The 19393-nt window shown below is 40.5% G+C and overlaps 1 protein-coding gene across 1 annotated transcript in view; it reads right to left on the reverse strand.

Annotated features, from left to right (window-relative positions):
* The window catches only part of thsd7aa (thrombospondin, type I, domain containing 7Aa), a 201930-nt gene extending 187056 nt beyond the window's left edge, over window positions 1-14874 (reverse strand). Inside the window, exon 1 of the mRNA XM_055018016.1 lies at window positions 14400-14874. Within this exon, the coding sequence (XP_054873991.1) occupies window positions 14400-14562 (163 nt within the window). The 5' untranslated portion in view covers window positions 14563-14874. The remainder of the gene's footprint in view (window positions 1-14399) is intronic.
* Window positions 14875-19393: the final 4519 nt, after the last annotated feature.

The following is a 19393-nucleotide window of genomic DNA, read 5'->3' on the forward strand; positions in this document are numbered from 1 at the left end:
TATGTATTAATTAAACCCTAACTGTCAACACAAATGGTATACCTGAAGCACAATTTTCTGTGCTTCTGTATAAACTCTACAGTCTAGATTCAGTGTAGTAGTTCATCTTCCTGCTCTCTTATACTGCGGGTATTTAATAAACTTAAGGGAAAGACTCCTACAAACAGGTGGAAGCCACAGTCTAAGCTTCAGCTCCTGTTAATGTTTTGTCAAAACCCTGATTACATGGGTGAGTCTCATTAATCTGACTTCATAGTCTCTGTCTTAATTGCAGTAAAGTCTCATTTTCAGCTTGTAACAGATGTGAAACAAGAAAAGCACTCAGAGAACGCAGTACTCCGCCAAGTCTGCTCAGTTGTATCATTTCCGACAGCTGAAATTTGAAAAAAATTGTGGCAGATATCACAGCACCATAGAATGTAGCCATTTAATATAGATGTAACCACAAACAAAATGACCTTGTGCTGAGCACAGGCATGTGTTATGCATGTGTACATTATGTACGGATACCAAATTGTGTGATCTGAATATGTAGCGGGCGGCGGGAATTGATGGGACTCGGAAACACTCACACAATTTAATCCTTGTATCATATCTGATGGATAAATCCCGATAAGTCCACAGCAGGTGATTTGTAGTAGGATTGCAATCATGTGATTATCAGCAGGCGGCTGACGGTTCACTGACGGTTCACTTGTAGCCAGTTCACTTGTAGTCATAGTTACAGTAATGCTGTGCCGCTATCTAGCAATGACACAGAAATGTTAAACAAATCTGTGGATCCAGACTATAAGCCTCATCACTGCCAAAACCTAATCAGTTGGTCCTTGTGTCATTTCTGACCTTCCCTGAAAATTTCATCCAAATCCGTTTGTCTGTTTTTGAGTAATGTTGCTAACAGACAAACAGATGGACAAACGTACACCGATGGTCACACAACTCCGCGTTCCTTGGCGGAGTAATTAGAGAGCATGGTCAATGAGAATTTCTTGTGTGTGTGCGATTATCACGGCCACTGCAGGTGATCAGCATGAATGAGATGAGTTGCAGCAGCAGCACACCTGCAGCTCATCTCATCATGATCCACTATAAAGACCGGCGCTGCACTGAAGGCAGCGTCGGATCATACTGCCTCTGTCACTTTAGACGTCAGTGCCACTCTGAGCCACTGGAGCAACCTGCTTCCCCCCCAGCCATCCTCCGGAACGAGAACGTGGACTCCCTACCTTCCTCCAGAGTGAGGAACTGGACCCTTTCACCCCCGGACTGCCCCAATCGACCGGCCCGCTCCCCAAGGAGGACCTGGCATCATTCCTGGCCACTGCAGCCGCACTCCACCAGTTGCAGAGCACTGGCGCACGCCTTCCCCCTGACTGCCACCCCCAGGAGCCTGCCTTCCCCCCTATCTCTCCGGTTGTGAGTTTCTGGCAATAGTTGGCATTATTGTTACTTTGTGTTAGGTGAATAAAAACCTGTTTAATTTTGACCTGCCTGCTCTGCGTGCCTCTCACTTTGGGTTCGCTACTCCCCCCGCACCGTAACCATGATTTTGGACACAAATTGTAAAATATGGAAAAAATCTTACCTATATTGCCTCACACCACACAATATATATATATATACAAATACATATATATATATGTATATATATATATATATATATATATATATATATATATATATATATATAAAAAGTATGTCAGCAGCATACAGTTTATGGTCTCCAGCTGTGAAGAAGATACATAGGAGTGACTTCAGTGCAGTCTATGGTATATTATATTATGGTATATTATATATTATATACGCACAAGGAGGTTTGGTGAACAGTGAAGGAAGACGAGACCACATTGTGCTTGTTGGGAGGAAAGTTTTCTTTTAAAAATCTTCGCAATGTCAGCTTGGATAAAAGCGTGGTTGTTTGCAAATTGTGCAACAAAGAGTTTTCAGATCACTGCATCACTTCAAGCCGACGGTATCACCTCGATGTAAAACATGTTGCCGTTAGCACCAGAGCTAACGTACGCTATGACAGCCCTGCTAATGGCTAACAGCTAATGGTGTAGCCATCCCATAATAGACCACTTTAGAAGACACTGAAAGTGCTTTAGTTTACAAAAAGTCATAAAATGTTGAATATAATGGCTATAATTGCATTTTGAGTTTGCAGTAATCTGTGAATGTAGCAGACAGATGCAGATGCAGAATGCAGATAAATAGAAATGAAGCAAACATTTTTGTGGTTTAAGTTATTACACTGCCAAAGAGGCAGAGCCTCGGTAGAGTAATACGTTAAACCACAAAAATGCCTGTCTTTTAATAACTTAATTATAAACTTTTAGTATATGAAAAAAAATTGTTTATAAATAAAAATTTATATTCATAAAAAAAGAACCATCAAAATGACACCATTTATCAGACCCAGAAACTATGAAAACAGAAAGAATCTCTGGATTTTCAACTTGTTGAATGTCCTTGACCTACTTGTGCTTTTGTTATGTGCCACACAATGGGAAAACCAAACTAAATCCAGGCTTTAAATCATCCAAATCACTTATATATATATATATATATATATATATATATATATATATATATATATATATATATATATATATATATATATGTTCCATTTTAAAATTGTATAAATTTCATAAATTTGAAATTATAAACACATATATGTCTATTCATTGATTCAACTGTGAACCAAAATTTATTTGAATTGAAAATAATTAGTTATTGTGTCAAATTTTGCTATCTGACAACAATGCGATTAATTGTGATTAATTAATTCCAAAGCCTGTAATTAATTAGATTCGGATCGATACCAAATCTTGCAGGATCACACACCACTAGAAGCCAGTTGTTTTTCAAAAGATAATTCTTTCAGTGAAGTTACAATAGTGGCACTCATTCAACTTGTCAGAGCAATGTGGAGGGCTGAGGGAAGCCTAATCTTTTCCTGATGGCCAGGTTTAGTTAAGATCTCGAAGCTACACCATCAGTTCTTCAATGAATCTTTTTTTTTAGTGTAGGGACATTTAATCTGCCTCTATCCTACAGTAGTCCAAACAGTAAACCTCCAGATTGTTCACGTGCAATTAATCTCTCTATTATTTATAGAGTATCCTTTTAAATAGAACTGAAGATAGATAAAAAGGCCAGGGGTTTTTCTCACACTCTAAACTCACAAATGGACTTTGCAGTAAAATAAATTCCACAGTCAGTGCCATTGTTTACATAAAAGAACCCAGTCATTTAGTTATAAGGATAATGAATAACGCTCAACCAAACTAGAGAATGATACATTTTCTTAAGGAAACATAAATGTGATTGCAACACACAAAAAAAAAACTAAAAAAAAGTTGGTGTGCCATTACATGTTAGTAACAGCTTCTGAAGATGAAGCCAAGGACAAGGCAATGTAGTTGAAAATACTGAAAGAAGCAAAAGTGTAGGTTGAAACAGAAAAGAACAAAAAGAAGTATTTGACAGTGTGACAGTCACATTATTAGATGTCAACTTTATGCCAATCTGCTCATTAGATTCTAATATGATGTGTCTAAAGGCAGAAATCCTTGAATGAATGGATAGTAATCACATGAATCATTAGGGACATCTCCAAAAGCATTACAACTCATCTTTTGTGGACCATAAATAGCTACAGCAGATTTGAACACCATCATAAAGACTTTACACAATATCAGGGAAAAGGTCAAGTAGTAACAAGGCTGGAAGTATTCATATCCTTAGGAATATGCATATTTTTACCAAAAACCTATGATGCAAGATATTTGATGCAGGGAGATGTCATTAACAGTAGAATATCTAACGAAAAATATTTCTGTCCATATCTGCATTGTTGGCAGAACAAATTAGAGTTATTTAACTCTATAAATGCCTTTTAGTCTTCCTCCCAATGGAGATGGGTTCTTTAGCTCATTGCTGAGGGCATCAGAATCATCAGTGTGGTGTATTATATTTCTCTTTCACTTTCTGTGTGTCTCTCAGTGGTTGTGTATCTTGTTTGTCTAGTTGCACAGTTCTGACAGAGGTGAGTCTCTGCTTGTGTCAGCTCTTTAGCTATTTATAACACATTACAAAGTGCCTAAAGTAACCCTGTGCACCATATCTGTATGTGTGTGTCATTAGGGTTCTGCCAGCACATCCTTTTTCCGTAGGGATGCTGCTCTGGAGTATCACTGGTCTGCTGGCCCTCTATTGTATGACTCCATCATTAAACCCATTATTTCATGTGACTGAGCCCCATTATCACTAAGGCTCTGTGGATTTCCCTTATTAACCCAGATGTAATTATGATGCTTGACATTCTCCACACGAGAAGCAACACATTTAAGAGTGAAATCTCAAACTGTCTAAGAGAAAAGGTTGGTCAGTGCATCTTCTCCCATTTCCAACCCTTTAGGTGCGTGGCCTCATACACTAGCAGAAACTATCTAACCCTGGAGACCAGGATTGTATCATCTACCAACAGACAACATCTATGATTACCATCATTCTCTGCAGCCATTTAAAAACTGGATGAAAACAGCTGAATTACCTCTTAGACACACTGTAAAATTACTATAAGTATCTTAAGTCTAAACATACTGGAATCAGTCTGTAAAATAACAACCTGTCTACGTGAATGCCCTGTCAAGTTGCTTAAATTATTAAATTACAGAATGAGTGATGTCACTATCATTATACTGTATACAGCATGGGAACACATGGGTCAATATAAACATTAGAATTTAAATTGTTTGTTTCATGTCTGTGTTTTGTAAGCCTTTGAGATCATATATCAAGTGAGGGTCAGCTCAATGTGAATGCTAATAGAAAATACCATGGAGAAGAAGAAGCAGGTTGATGAAAAGCTCTTTATGCTTCTTAGGCCAATCCTGTGGCATGGTTCCCAGTGCTAACTAAGGAACACGAGGAGCAGGAGTTCATCAAAGTGGAATAAGGATTTATCTGAGGGCAAAAACACATCACTGTAATGTTGTTTTATCGACAAAAACCCTAAGATGCCTCATGAAAGCATTAACTGATTTGTTGCTATCAGCAGGGCCTCGGGGTGCTGAAGTTGACTAATCTATCATTCAGTATTTTGGTTCAAAGAAAGATAAACATTATTCAAATTACCAAAAATTCACAAGAGAATGCTTCATCTTTTAAAGATTTCATGGATATTATGATAATTTCTTTACCTCCAGTTTAAGTCAGTACAGACCTTTTCAGGGTATATCAACAATCAATGGCAACATTCTGACTAAATCTGCACTGGATATTCTTGGCTGAAAATAAGAGTATTTTTTGATGTGTTTGATGTCTTTTAGCAAAGAAGCCAAAATTTACACATTCATACTAGAAATATCAAAACACATTACACTCACGTGTCCTAGTGAATGATCTATGTTCAGGATTGATTAAGATCTATGATTAATTCTGCCAGGTAAAGCTCATGACTGACCTTTACAGTAAAGCTCCAAAATATGATTTACTTTTGAGTTTTTTGTTGGTCATGCATAACCCCTTCATATTGTGAATGTGAACAACACTGCTGCTTCAAGGGGCCATCATTCACTCATTAGACAGGTATCCATTGTGAACAAATGGAGAGTCAATCCTTCATATCTGTCTACCCATTTATCAGTCAAACTCATATGTTGTTTTGTCTGGGCTGGCCTTTTGTCATTTAACAGACAAGGTGGTGGTCATGCAGTAGAGTTGTACCTGGATCGAACAAACCCCACTCCTGTGCAATTACTCAGTCTCCATGTGTCTCCTGCCTGTAGGTGGGATACTGACAGCAACACTCCTCCCTCATCGACAGCCCTCTCACTGCGAGTAATGATGTGTGGTACACTCATGCACACACTCAGCACAAAGCCCATCCTTTTGTGTGTGTGTGTGTGTGTGTGTGTGTGTGTGTGTGTGTGTGTGTGTGTGTGTGTGTGTGTGTGTGTGTGTGAGAGAGAGAGAGAGAGCGAGAGAGAGAGAGAGAAATAAAAGAAAAGGCAGAAAACAGCAAGGAGGTGGGTGCAGGACGAATTGCATTGTCGCTTGGTTTTTATGAGGGTGTTAAGATTCTGAACTGCATGATTATAAATTCTTTTTCATTTGTCAAGTAAGAAAAAGGAGAAATGAGAATACGTTAGAGACACAAGACAGCTGAGATAGCGTTAAAGACACAGTGCCAAGTTTGGCATTGTGGTGTGTGTGTGTGTGTGTGCATCTGTGTTTGTGCACACATACACACATCCTTCCTCCACCTGGAGCAGCCTGCCAGACAGGACTACACAGCTGGATGCAGGTGCTTCAAACCCGCACAGAACAATGGCTGCAATTTGGCACTTGATGAAGCCCCGGGGAAAGAGAAATAATTTCACCTGCCTTGAAAGTGCCCTTCCAGTTTTTTTCTGCAAAGACAATCTGCACTCAGGTGTATGTTCAAAACAACAAATGCCTTTTAGTCACTTGTGAACATCCATGTGTTTTCATTGAAATGGGTGTTCAACCTCAGCAGTGCACGAAAAAAGAGAAACGAGTCTGTTCTCCCTGAAGCTGCACTCTGCCACATGCGTTAAGAGTTCCATCAATATAATCAGACATTTTAGAAAAGGACTTGTTTGAATTATTGTGTAATTTCCCCCCAAAAAAGTTTTTTTTCATGAACATTTGTTTACAAGTCTCACAGAAAGAGAAAACAGATTCTAGCCACATGAAATAACATCCTGTATATTCACACATGCACACCAGCTACCCCGAAAATATACAATGTTTTGTTGAAGAGAATTAAGTGTCCATTCTGTAAAAAAGAGTCATGCCTGAAAAGTTAATGTGTACCATTTTTACCCAACAGCCTCATACTGACTGGTAAACCAAACACAGCCACACTGCTATTTCTGCCCAGTCTCCCAAATATTAATTTCCGAAATTACTAAACTCTGTCCTCATTTGCCTTTCAGGGAAACATTTTTTATGCCAGATTATGTTTGTTTATAATGTATTACAAATGTGTTTTAAAAGAAAAATAATTAAAACAAATATCTTAATGAAGAATAATTGTCCCACACAGCACTTATGGGTGAAAATCCTGTTGCTGACTTGTGCCTCTATCCTCTCCTCCTACCTCATTTTGTGGGCTTCGGGGCTCTTTCAAAGAAGTAAGAAAATATATTCGTTTCAAAACATAATTATGTTTCAAAACATAAATAAAAACGCAGTTAAGCTGTATAGGCAGAGGTGGGTAGAGTAGCCAAAAATTGTACTCAAGTAATAGTAACGTTACTTCAAAATAATATCACTCAAGTAGAAGTAAAAAGTAGTCATCCAAAAAATTACTCAAGTAAGAGTAAAAAAGTATTTGGTGAAAAGACTACTCAAGTACTGAGTAACTGTTTGATTGTAATGTCCTTTTTTTTTTTTTTTAAGAAATGATGTGATCAGACAGACAAAAATATAAAATGTGCAAATATTGGTATTTCTAAATAATAAAGCTGAAGATATCCATGCTAATGCTATGCTAATGTTGTTGGACTCCGAAGCAAAATCAAATTTCTCGAAAATGCCCCCGAAACTATTTCTATGTCAGAGTAAATAAAATTATACCACTGGGCTACTGGATGGCAATCTGGATGAAACTGATTATTACTTATAATTATTATCATTATTACTTATTGTTATTATTATTTTGGTAGTAGTAGAAGTATTTGCTGATGTTTGAATAAGGTTGGTCATGGTTCTCTTTCTGCTCCTGACTGAGCAACAACTTTCATATAACTTGAGTCTGGGTTCATGTTGATCAGCAGCTCTAATGAAATACATCCTTGGCATCTTGACATTAAAAAATATGAGTACTGTATCATGTTTAAAGATCTGATTCAGTCGATTTGCACTTCACCTACACCATATTAAAATGGCCAGTGTAAATAGCAGAATTAAACACTTGGCACTTGATCTGGAGAGGCTGCTATATTTCACCCTCCACCCCCACCCCCTTTTTACTGTTGATACTCTCACGAGATCCCTCTCAGCAGCTGAGGTTAAAGGTCACTTTAAGGGAAGGAGAGGGTGGAGGTGGCAGTGTGTGCTAGATGGGATTCAATGGGGACACTGGAGGAAGAACAAAGAGCGGGCCCCATGTGACTCGAGGTGAAGCCTCGTCTGTCTTTGTGTGCCACATGGACACAAGCATCTGCAGCAGAGAGTCTGAACAAGGTCGCACGCTGCATGAGGACAATGCAGAGACACTATGTTGTTTGCTGTGTGTGTGTGTGTGTGTGTGTGTGTGTGTGTGTGTGTGTGTGTGTGTGTGTGTGTGTGTGTGTGTGTGTGTGTGTGTGTGTGTGTGTGTGTGTGTGTGATTTATACAGCCCTAAATAGCCCCCATTCACTGGCTCTTTCTGAAGCTGACTTGGTACGGACAGGGGAACTGCCCCCAAATTACTATCAGTCATTGCTCTAGTTTGTTCAGCTCTACATAGGCCTTATGCAAGACACAATGAAATCAAACATTTTCTAGTCAAATTTACAAAAATAAGATCTAAGTTAAAATAAATCACAATATTCTTTGAATGCTTCATTCAGTTAGTCTTCAGTATAGCTGACATGTAGGTGAAACCCCAGAAAAGAACATGCAAATGCCACTCGGGTAGGAACATGACTGTTACGGTCCCAGCCTGGCCCCCTGTCTGCCACCTTCTTGACCCTCTTCTTCTCTCTCTCTCCCTCTTTTTCTTCTCCTCGCTTCTCTCTTCCTCTCTTTCCCTCCTCTCGCTCATTTCTACCTGCTTGCCTCCTCCTCGGCCTTCGTATTTCCCCCCTCTGCTCTACGCAACTGGTCGCACTGCTGATTCCAGCGCTGCAGATACAGCTGTGCAGGAAGCACAGCTGCACCATATCAACAATCAGCTCCACTTAAAACCTAGCTCATCCCACCAGTCTCTGCCGGGTCATAGCCTAAGCTTCAACAACACAGTCAGTGGTTCTCTTGCAGCATTCTGTTGCTGGTGCTTTTAGGCTCATAATAACTCTCTGTGCTATTCTGCCTGCAGTTCCCGCCGGTCCATCCACTCTCTACATGGGTCTGTCTGCTGAGTCGCCGCTGCTGGCTCCTCGGATCTCTGAGTGAGGTACTCCGCTCCTTGCCTTCTGCGGCTGGCATGGATTCAGCTGTTGCCCTGGACCGCTGTGATTCGCAGACCTATCTGTTCCACACTGGTGAACCGCTCCGCAGTTGGACCCTGGTCACACTCTAAGTCACACTGTAAGTTCGCCGGTTTCGGTTCTGAGTTGTTTTCGATTCGGTTGCTATCCTTTTAGTTATTGTCGGTTCATAGTTTTAAGTTTGTTTAATCCTGTTATATCCTCGGTTATTTACCTGGACTTAGGGTTATCTATTGTCCCTAGTCGGCTTCGGTTTGTTTGTATTTACTTATTCTATGTAAATAAATCTCCTTTGTTGAACCTGACCTGCCTGTGTCTGTACTGTGTGCCTGCACTCTGTGTTCCAACTCCCCCCGGCGTAACAATGACTCTAAAGGTGCGTGTCCACTAGATGCGATTTTCCTGCATGGCAACGCACCGCATCTGAAAATCACACGCATGGCGGGCGGTCACTAGGGGCCACAACATTGTCACATGACAGCGCTCGATCAACAGTGGGCCACTACGTGGTCACATGACCGAGCTTTCAGCTTGACGGTCTGGCAGGCATGTCGGATAAACACAGTGGCATGGCTGCAAACTTTGTCTTTTATTTCGAAAACACTTCAGCGAAGCGTATTTCTGAAAGCATTTGAGGTGAGAAATAACCTTTGCAGCAGCTGAATCTGTCCTCGTTTTAGGTCACCGATGGCTAGTTTAGATGTTTGAGGACAGTTTCACAATGCGTGGAATCTCCGCAAGCCGCATCGAATTTGCATAAAGTAGAAGTCGAGTCTACTTTATGCAAATGAGCTGCGGCCGACTCTGGGTAAACACACCGGATGTGGCATGCTGGTCCGGTTGCGGTGCATTTCCAGCTTACCCGGAGCAGTGACCTAAAACAAGGACAGATTCAGCTGCTGCACAGGTTATTTCTCACCTCAAATGCTTACAGAAATATTTTTCGTTTAAGTGTTTTTGAAATAAAAGAGAAAGTTTGCGGCCGAGCCGCTATGTTTATCCAACTCGCCTGCCAGACTGTCAAACTGAAAGCTCGGTCACGTGACCACGTAGTGGTCAGCTGTTGCTCGAGCGCTGTCATGTGACAATGTTGTGGTCCGCTAGTGACTGCCCGTCGTCCGTACAATTTTCAGATAAGGTGCGTTGCCGTGCAGGAAAATCGCATCTAGTGGACACGCACCTTAATTCCCAACCTTCTGTCTGTGGCTTTTGTATTCCAAACACTGAGACAATACAGTTATCGCCCAAAAAACAATACACTATGCCAGATTACAAATTGTCACAAAAGTCCATACATATGCAGGCAGTGTATAGGACTAGTGTGGACATGCGTGACTCATCTGCTTGTTTCACGGGGTATTATCAGTATTGCTTTGCATCTGCATTGGTCGTGGTCCATGGGGAATGATTAAATTGATTAAACACTAATATTTCCATAGTACATTTAGTCAGATTGTAGTCTGTCCCCCAGCACTTTGGCACATATTGCTGGGAAAAGCAGTCTCCTGAGATCACATCCCCTCCACATTACTCCTTTGGCTAACTTCAGGCACCCATCTGCACCAGTGGTGTCTATGTAACCAATTTGTCACTGCATGAATATTACACACCCTTAAAATCCCTTTTTATTCAAAAATCTCAAAAGACAGCCTTCTGTATTGCTGTGTCAGGCATCTGGGAAATGGTCATGGGCTCCAAATGTCACCTCAAGGTCAAGATTACAACAACTTGCAAAAATGAATCATTTTTATTCTTCTCGACACTGCTGCCACAGTCCTGTCAGTGAGCCAGACTACCATCAGGGAGCCAAGTACTGACACACTTAGGCCAAGAGGAGACACGGACATAAGCATGCCTATATCGTATCTAGGTTAACTTTGTCTGGCCAATCTGCTCTGGTTTCCTACCCTTAATCTCCTCCCCTGCTTAAACACGGTGGGAGGTACTGTGCATAATAGGATTCCCATTCCTTTGCACGTGGTGTGAACAATGAAGCTTGCAAACAACAACAAACGTAAAGAGAGGGTGCAACAACATAGAGTGTGACCTATTTGTGCATGTGTGTATGTGTGCCTGTGTGTGTGTATATATACATACATACATACATATACATATATATTAAGGGTGTAACGGTACACAAAAATCACGGTTTGGTACGTACATCGGTACGGAAGTCATGGTTCGGTACGGTACGGTTCGGTTCTCAGTTAAGGGGAAAAATGAAGAAAAAAAACCTGCTGATATAAGAGCTGGTATGACTTTTTGGCTGAAGTGTGGACGAGAAGAAACCTCATAACGGGGCTCTATCATCTAAAATAGGAAATATATTTTAATGTAATTGCTTTTTTAAAAAACAATACTATTTAGTTAGGCTCTTATTTAGCAGCATAAATATACTAGTAGGTTAAAAAAAACACAATATAGTCATTTATCTATACCAAAGAGCAAAGCAATAATGTAAAGTTAATGTAAGCTTACCTTCATCATAAGTTTAAAACCTTGGTTCTCAACAACAGAGTATGGCCGTAGAACTGCTGCTATGAAAACACCAATGGACTTCGTTATTGCTTTTGCCCATTCTGAATTGCTAGCCAGAGTTTGATGAAATGATGTCGGGAGGGAGCATCGTTTGCACAGTTCACAGTTTTTTCCTAGCAGCGGGGATAGTTACGCTTGGATGGTGCCTTTTCAAATGTGTGTGTAAGTTTGACGTGTTGTCGGATGTGTAGTTGAGGACCGCTTCACAGTGTCAACATACGGCTTTTGTCTTGTCCACTTATTTTTCTCCCTTTTGGTACTTCACTGGGAAACCGAAGTGATCCCAAACGGGTGATTTTATATTCTATATTCTATTCTATTCTATTCTATTCTATTTTTCATGATGCTGGAGCGTCATCCAGCTCTGGCTTCTTTTCGTTGTTGCTAGTATTAGCCATCCCATTCTCGAGCCATACAGACGTTTATAATGAAGGGCTGGCAGGAGAATAAATGATCCGTCACATCCTGTGGTTCACTGGAAACTCTTACTTGGTTTTAGTTCTGAAATACTGCGCGACTGTGAGACAGAGAAGGTCCACCGCAACTGTGGGCACTATGAAGTTTTAGGTTTTGCAATTAAAACAATTCTGTACATTGGCCATTCTTAATAGTCTTAAAATTTTCGTACCACGGTACACCTCTGTATCGAACCGAAAGGCCTTTACAGTACGGTTTGGTACAAATACATGTATTGTTGCACCCCTAATATATATATATATATATATATATATATATATATATATATATATATATATATATATACACACACACACACATACCCACATGTATACATACATATATTGTGCAAAGAAAAGTCACTGATTTTATTTTCTTTAAATTTCATTATATTTCAATATATTTTCAAATCAGCTTCAAACAAATAGAATTTTTGATATTTGACATTTGGACATGGTATTAGTGAAAACAATGCTCAAGCCAAAAGCCCTTGATTGGCTCTGCACTGACCCAGCAGTCATGTCTGCATGCATTCTCTGCAGTCTGTGGCATTATGCTATTGTATAAGGATTTGGACCCTATTAACTTAGCTAACATTCTCAATGATTCCCACATCATATCACTACTGTTCCATGCTATTTAAGTGACACTGGCAGCTAATCACTCTAGCTAGCCTTATCTATGTTTGTTTTATGAAGGATGACGTACTGATGGAAAATGAAGACTGTCAAACAAGCAGTGTGATGACCCCCAGGCTCAATGTGCAACATTCATAGCATTGACCCTCACAGATGAGTCAAGGCAACAGGGAACATCATCAGTCCAGCATAAACTTATACAGCAATCTCTTAAAACTGAATAAAGTAATATAGCATGCTCGTGTGATGATAGTATTCATCCACACCAATATCAAACACGTTATTCATCCACATCAATATCAAATACGTTATGCCACTGAGAGTGATTCACAAGATACTGATAAATTATTTTTCGAAAGAAATATAATTTTTTTGCAAAATATGACCACTGACATCACAACAGAGAAATTTAAAAATAAATTAATAAGTGAATAAACTTCTTTCTGGTAATTCCCATTTTGATTAGTTCAAAACAAACACCTCTGTATGCTACTCATTTTAATTTCCCTTGGATTCCATGAGAATAATTACAATCTTGCAGCATCCCAGGGGTTTGCAGCATCCCAGCAAAACCAGTACATTGATCCAACGAAACACAGAGATGAGACAGTATAGACAGAAAACATTGATCTCCAGCTGCCCCCAAAGGGCACTTCTGTCCCGATGGGTCGAGGGAGCTCCGTCCCCCTACTACTGCTGCCATCACTCCTCCTCTATCATCCTTCTCTCTTTCTCCCTTTCCTTCACTCTGCTCGCTGGACCATGCATCAGTATTGTGTCCTTTGACCACGTGCTGCTCTCTCACAGTGAATGAGCCTCGGCTGGTGAAAGGCACCTCCCAAAACAACAGCAGTAGGAAGCCTAGCATTGTACTGCGCAGCTGCCTCCACTGTAAACCTACTGTTCTCACAGCACCCTGCTTTAACATCACAAATTCACCTCTAGGCTGCTTGTTCACAAACACCTCCATCAGCACTAAAATACTACAGACTGTTTGGGCTGGCTCCTTTGTAGCATGCTTCTATTTCCCCCAATCAGAAAAGAGACACATGCAGCTATAGTGCACACACTATTTCTAATCAATTGCACACATGTCAAACTGGGAAAAATGAGTCCAATGGTAACGTAAGGAGCCAAGGAGTACCAGCCACCTCAGCTCAGACTGGGGAAGCACAGAAGACGGCCAACACTGTCCACACCTCCAACCCCCACCTCAAGCCAAAGAGACATTGACTTCAGGGACTGCAGGAAATATGTTAACACACTATACTGTAGCAAGATGGCTACAGCACATCAACCTCTGCCATATGCAAGAAAAAGGGGCCAAGAAAGAAACTTTTGCTTTGAATAAAGACTCTTAATTTGCAGAATGATATGATGGAATCAGGAAAAATGACTGATACATCAAATGCAAATTAATGTATAAACAAAAAGGACACTTTGAGCAAGCTCACCAGCTTTCCTACACCTTGTTTTGTACATAAACATTAACATATTAATATTTCATCAAGAGTGGAAGTATAGTAGTGGATGGGACATCCAGCAACTCCCCATCCCCAGGACCAAGAGGCAGTGAGAAAGAAGAGCGATGGACCATACCTGTTTGCCAGATGTAGAGGGGTCTAGTTTCCACTGCAGTTTGTGCATCCAATTCCCAGATGGAGAAAAAGAGCAGCGCTAACCTCCATAGAGAAGGGACCGGTGTCCCTTTCAAGATCCCCAGCGTCCCCACAGCTCTGCTGGCCATCCCCATGGCCACCATATGGTAAGTACTGTAGTTCCCAATGAAGTCAAAGAGGAAAATACAAGCCTGGCCACGAGGTAGAGAGCTAGACTGAAGTGTGTTTTATGCTTCTGCTTTGTCCACACCAGTGCGTCCAAGAAGTAATCCCGAGCAAGCAAGGCTGAGGTCCCCTCCTGTCCTCTTCCTTCGTGTTTCTCTTTCCCCCTGGCTTCTTAATGGGGGAGAATGAGCTCTTCAGTAATAAAACAGGGGAACAATAGATCCCCAAGCCCAGCCTGCTGCTGTTGCTGCTGTACACCGGGTTGATGCAGCGCCCCTCTCTCTCTCTCTCTCTCTCTCTCTCTCTCTCTCTCTCTCTCTCTCTCTCTCTCTCTCTCTCTCTCTCTCTCTCTCTCTCTCTCTCTCTCTCTCTCTCTCTCTCTCTCTCTCTCTCTCTCTCTGTCTGTCTGTCTCTCTCTCTCTCTCTGTCTGTCTGTCTCTCTCTCTCTCTGTCTGTCTCTCTCTCTCTCTCTCTCTCTCTCTCTCTCTCTCTCTCTCTCTCTCTCTCTCTCTCTCTTCCTTACACACACATGCACACACCCTCCCTCCCCCTCACTCATCCCTCATCCGTTTTTGAAAGGACTCAGTGAAGCTGTTCGACACTGATCGAAGTAGGCAGCTGGATCAAGCGGGTGGAGATGTGGCTGTTGCTGAGATAAACAATACAATTTAAAAAAATACAAAAACTACTTGAAAATGTAAATCCTACAAAGATAAATATGACATAGGAGAGTGTTTTTGTGTGGTCAAACAGTGATTCAGATCTTTAGTGTGTCCTGGACAACAAAACAGGGATTCATCAAGCTTCCTCTTGTTTATATTGCATAAATTATTTTTGCAGAATTGCATCATGGGGCAGATTTTCATGCATGCAGATGCTATTATATATGCATCTAAAAGAACTATGTATTCATTTCCCTTTTCACTATTACTTACAAACTGTAGAACAGTTCTAAACTCTTAGTAGTAAACATTAAAGCATGATTTTGCCAGAAACTCTGAGCCTAGCTCCACCCACTGTATAATTCTGAAAAGTTGTGTAGAGTAGGGTACAGGTTCAGCCAACTTACCATACTGCAGATTGGTATGATAATGGTGAACTATTTCTAACACTCAAGGGTAGGGCTTAGGAGAGGTGGTCCGCCTACCTCTGATTGGAGAGCATTGATATTCTTTTTTTATAGATATAAGCTGATGCATAATGGAAATAAGTCCTAAACTGTGGATTCGATGTCAGAACCTTGCAAGTTTAAGATGACCAGTCCAAAGAGCATTTCACAAAATCAATTTGGCACTGGTAGTGTACTATAATGCGAAGGAATAAAAGTTCAGTTCAATTCACAACATATGTTATCTCACAGCATTTAATATAATACTGTACAGACCTTAGAGATTTTAAACAGAGAGCAGAGAACCCAACAATCCAAAGTTGCTTTTGGAGTTCTTATGAGCAAGCAGTCAGCGATGGTGGGAAGGAACCAAAAATTTTAGACAGGGGGGGAAAAAAAACTCCAGAAGAACCAGGCTCAGGGAAGGTAGCCATCTGCTTTGACCGGTTGGGGTGAGAGTGGGGATTAAGGCGGTGAGGGATAGCTGGAAGGGTTGAGGTGGGGATAGCAGATGAAGAACAGACAAACAATGCAAACAGAAGAATGAACATTTTGTAGGTTGGTGAGACCAGCAATTGCAGATCAGAGATGTGTTGCTCCAGGTCCAAAGACACCTGCAGAGAGAACAAACTCAGAACTTCAGGAAGACACAAAGTTAGTGCTATGTAATGGTGACATATGATTGTATGGTAAAAAGACTAACTAAAGGCTCTGTCTCACATTCTGCTTTTGGAAACTCTGGAATGTAACATGGTACAATAAGGTCTTTAAGATAAGATGGAGCTTAGTAGTAGTAACTGTAACTGATTAGTAACTGAAATGTGCTACATTGCTGCATTATAGACAAATGTAATATTATTACAGTAATGTTACTTTGCAGTGCATCATCCAAACAAAGGAAATATCAGTCGCATTTCATCACAGTATGGTCATTTCCTTTGAATGGTAATGGTAAGCAAAATGGCTGGAACCGTTTCAAACTGAAGTTGTAAGCAATCAGGCATTCGAGGAGATCAGTTATGTAAAAAATAATAATCCTGTACCTTTTTTTCCAGTAATGTCATATTTTTGTAACTTTGCATTTTGTTTTAATCAAGTTCTCTTGAGTTGGGATAAGTGTTTCAAATTAGCTTATGCTATAAATTCTGTAGCCTGTGATTTCAACGCATGTTATCGACCAACAGCAAAGGCTTTCTAGTGCAAAATGTGTAATTTTTAAGTGTTTGCATCCATGATTATATAACAGCAGTGTTTCCTCTAGGATTTTTTTCAGCAGCAGCGGCAGGTTCTCTGGGGAGCCATGACCCGTAAACAAATGACACTTGACTGCAGATTTTACTTGTACAACCTATTTATTGAATGGTCAGTTGAAAATGTTTTTTAAAGGCTGAAAGTTAAAAAAAAAAGAAAAAAGAAAATAATATTTGAACAAGCTCATCTGAAAACACAGTCAGCAGTTACATCATGGTATATTGATATTAGCTTAATGTTATCAATTAATTTACTCACGTTAGTGACACTGGGTTGGCACCGGATCCAATTAACTGAAGCCACCGATATGTTATGTAACATTAGCTGGCCATCAATATTTTGTGAATGTTTATTTAACTTGGAAAGTCTATTATGAGTTATCTTAAGCTAATAACTTTTCTCCGGTAAGTCGCTGCCCCATCTTCCAAGATGACACTCCTCTGACTCTCTGACCTGGTGTCTCCACCTCGTTGCTTGATGTGATGTCACTTTCAAGGCCGCGCTCTCGCGACATCAACGTCGTATTAACCCAAAGTATCAAAGAGTAGATACTGAGCAAGATAGTTATCTGTAGTTTACCTTACTACTCGCGAGTACCCGACACAGTACAAGACTCTGCTGTGAAGGTGGAGACATGTGGCGGTGGCGTATATGTGACAATAACAAAAAAAAAAAGACAGCAAAGAAATTTGAAGGAGCGGCGGCTAGGATTTAGCAGTGGTGGGCCACCACTGCAAATGTATGTAGAGGAAACACTGAACAGATCTGAATAGAGAAGGTAATAAAAATATTTCTATTATACATCGGTTTGTCAAATTCAAAGTTTTTTATTTTCATTTTCACTGTGCATTTTCATACACAAGAGAATGAAATTTCATTTCTCGATCAGTGACTGCAGTGCAATAGAAACATCAATAAATAGCATACGTTGTATTAAAAAAGTTATCCACTTTATTTACAGAAATACACGTTTTCAGGAGCAGTCTGGTAATTCAATGAACAAGTGAGAAAACAGGATACGTTACTGAATTTCCTCAGTTTGACCTTGCATGATATTCAAACCCAAGACTCACCAGACTTTAATTCATGAGCAGTGACCACTGCACTTAGTGAAAGTAGATCACAAATTTGATCAGCAGCAGGTGGGTCACTAAATTAAATGATGAGTGTCAGTCATGAGGTCTTCACAAGGCAAGGCAAGCTAATTATTCTTACAAGTGCCATAACATACACAGAAATCAAATGTGAGCAATATGCCTTTTTTATGTTTTTATTTTGTGGTGTTTTTAATTAACTGTTGTTGCAATACTACTGTAGTGTGACTTCCATTGAGTGCCACGGGCAATATCTTGTAAACTATCTAGTATGTACATGATATTTAATATGTGGCCATTTTGACCATGGATGAGACTAACCTAGCACTACCCACCTAATTGCAGAGACTGAAGAAACAGACAAAATTGACAGAAAATTCTGAGCAAATAAGCAAAAGTCTTGTTTAACATTGCAGCATGTGAAGCTGTGAGGTGGTAAGTTGCCCTAGAAAGGTACCTCAGTGATAATAATCTATCTTTATATGCTGATAAGTGCAAAAATCTCTATGATGAAGCTTTTGAGGCATTCTGAATTTATACTGAATTTAAATGTACTATATCAAAAAAGGTATCCATTTGCTATACATTCATGATATGGAGTCATAGAGCCCTTGGCTTAGTTTACATTGCCCCACGTCTTTGCATAGACTGCCTAGAACCCTGTGCAGTAACAATCACCTTTATATACCATAAAATGGTTATGACAAATGTGCTTCTATAAAAACTGGTGATCACAGAGGATAGGGGTACACAAATGATGTTCGCCAGCTCAGTCCTCTGTTTGTCAGTGTGCTCTGAATTTCTTCACTTCTAAATGTGTTTTAGTAAGTCTCCAAATTTAAGTTAATAGTCAGTCAATGAAGGCTTGCTTTAACAATCAAGAAGAGCATACTTGGCTGTTCCTACAGACTTTAAAATGTACAGTTAAGGAAGAATTCTGCTTCTGAAAATAAGCCCCCTGCTCTTTGATTGTCTACCTGCTAGCAGAGCCATCTAACTAGCCTCAACCTGGGCTTCCACCTGTTACAGTCTGGACTCCGGCTAGCTCTATCCCAGCCTGACCTACGTCTGCCAAAGCCTTGCATCTGTTAGCTTTAGCCTGGCCTTCCACCTGCTACAGCCTGGACCTGTGCTAGTTTCAGCCTGGCCTGGCCTCCTATCTGCTATAGCATGGACATCTGCTAGTTTTAGCCTGGCCTGATCTTCCACCTGCCACAGCCTAGACCTCTTCAGCCTGGCCTGGCCTTTTTATTTGCTATAGCCTGGCCCTGCTTAGCCTGGTCTGGATTTTCACCTGCCACAGCCTGGGACTCTGCTGGCCTCCAAGCCTGGCCGTCCACCTCCTACAGCCTGGAC

The sequence above is a fragment of the Amphiprion ocellaris genome, chromosome 15 (genome assembly GCF_022539595.1).
Source record: "Amphiprion ocellaris isolate individual 3 ecotype Okinawa chromosome 15, ASM2253959v1, whole genome shotgun sequence".
Taxonomy (NCBI): Eukaryota; Metazoa; Chordata; class Actinopteri; family Pomacentridae; genus Amphiprion; species Amphiprion ocellaris.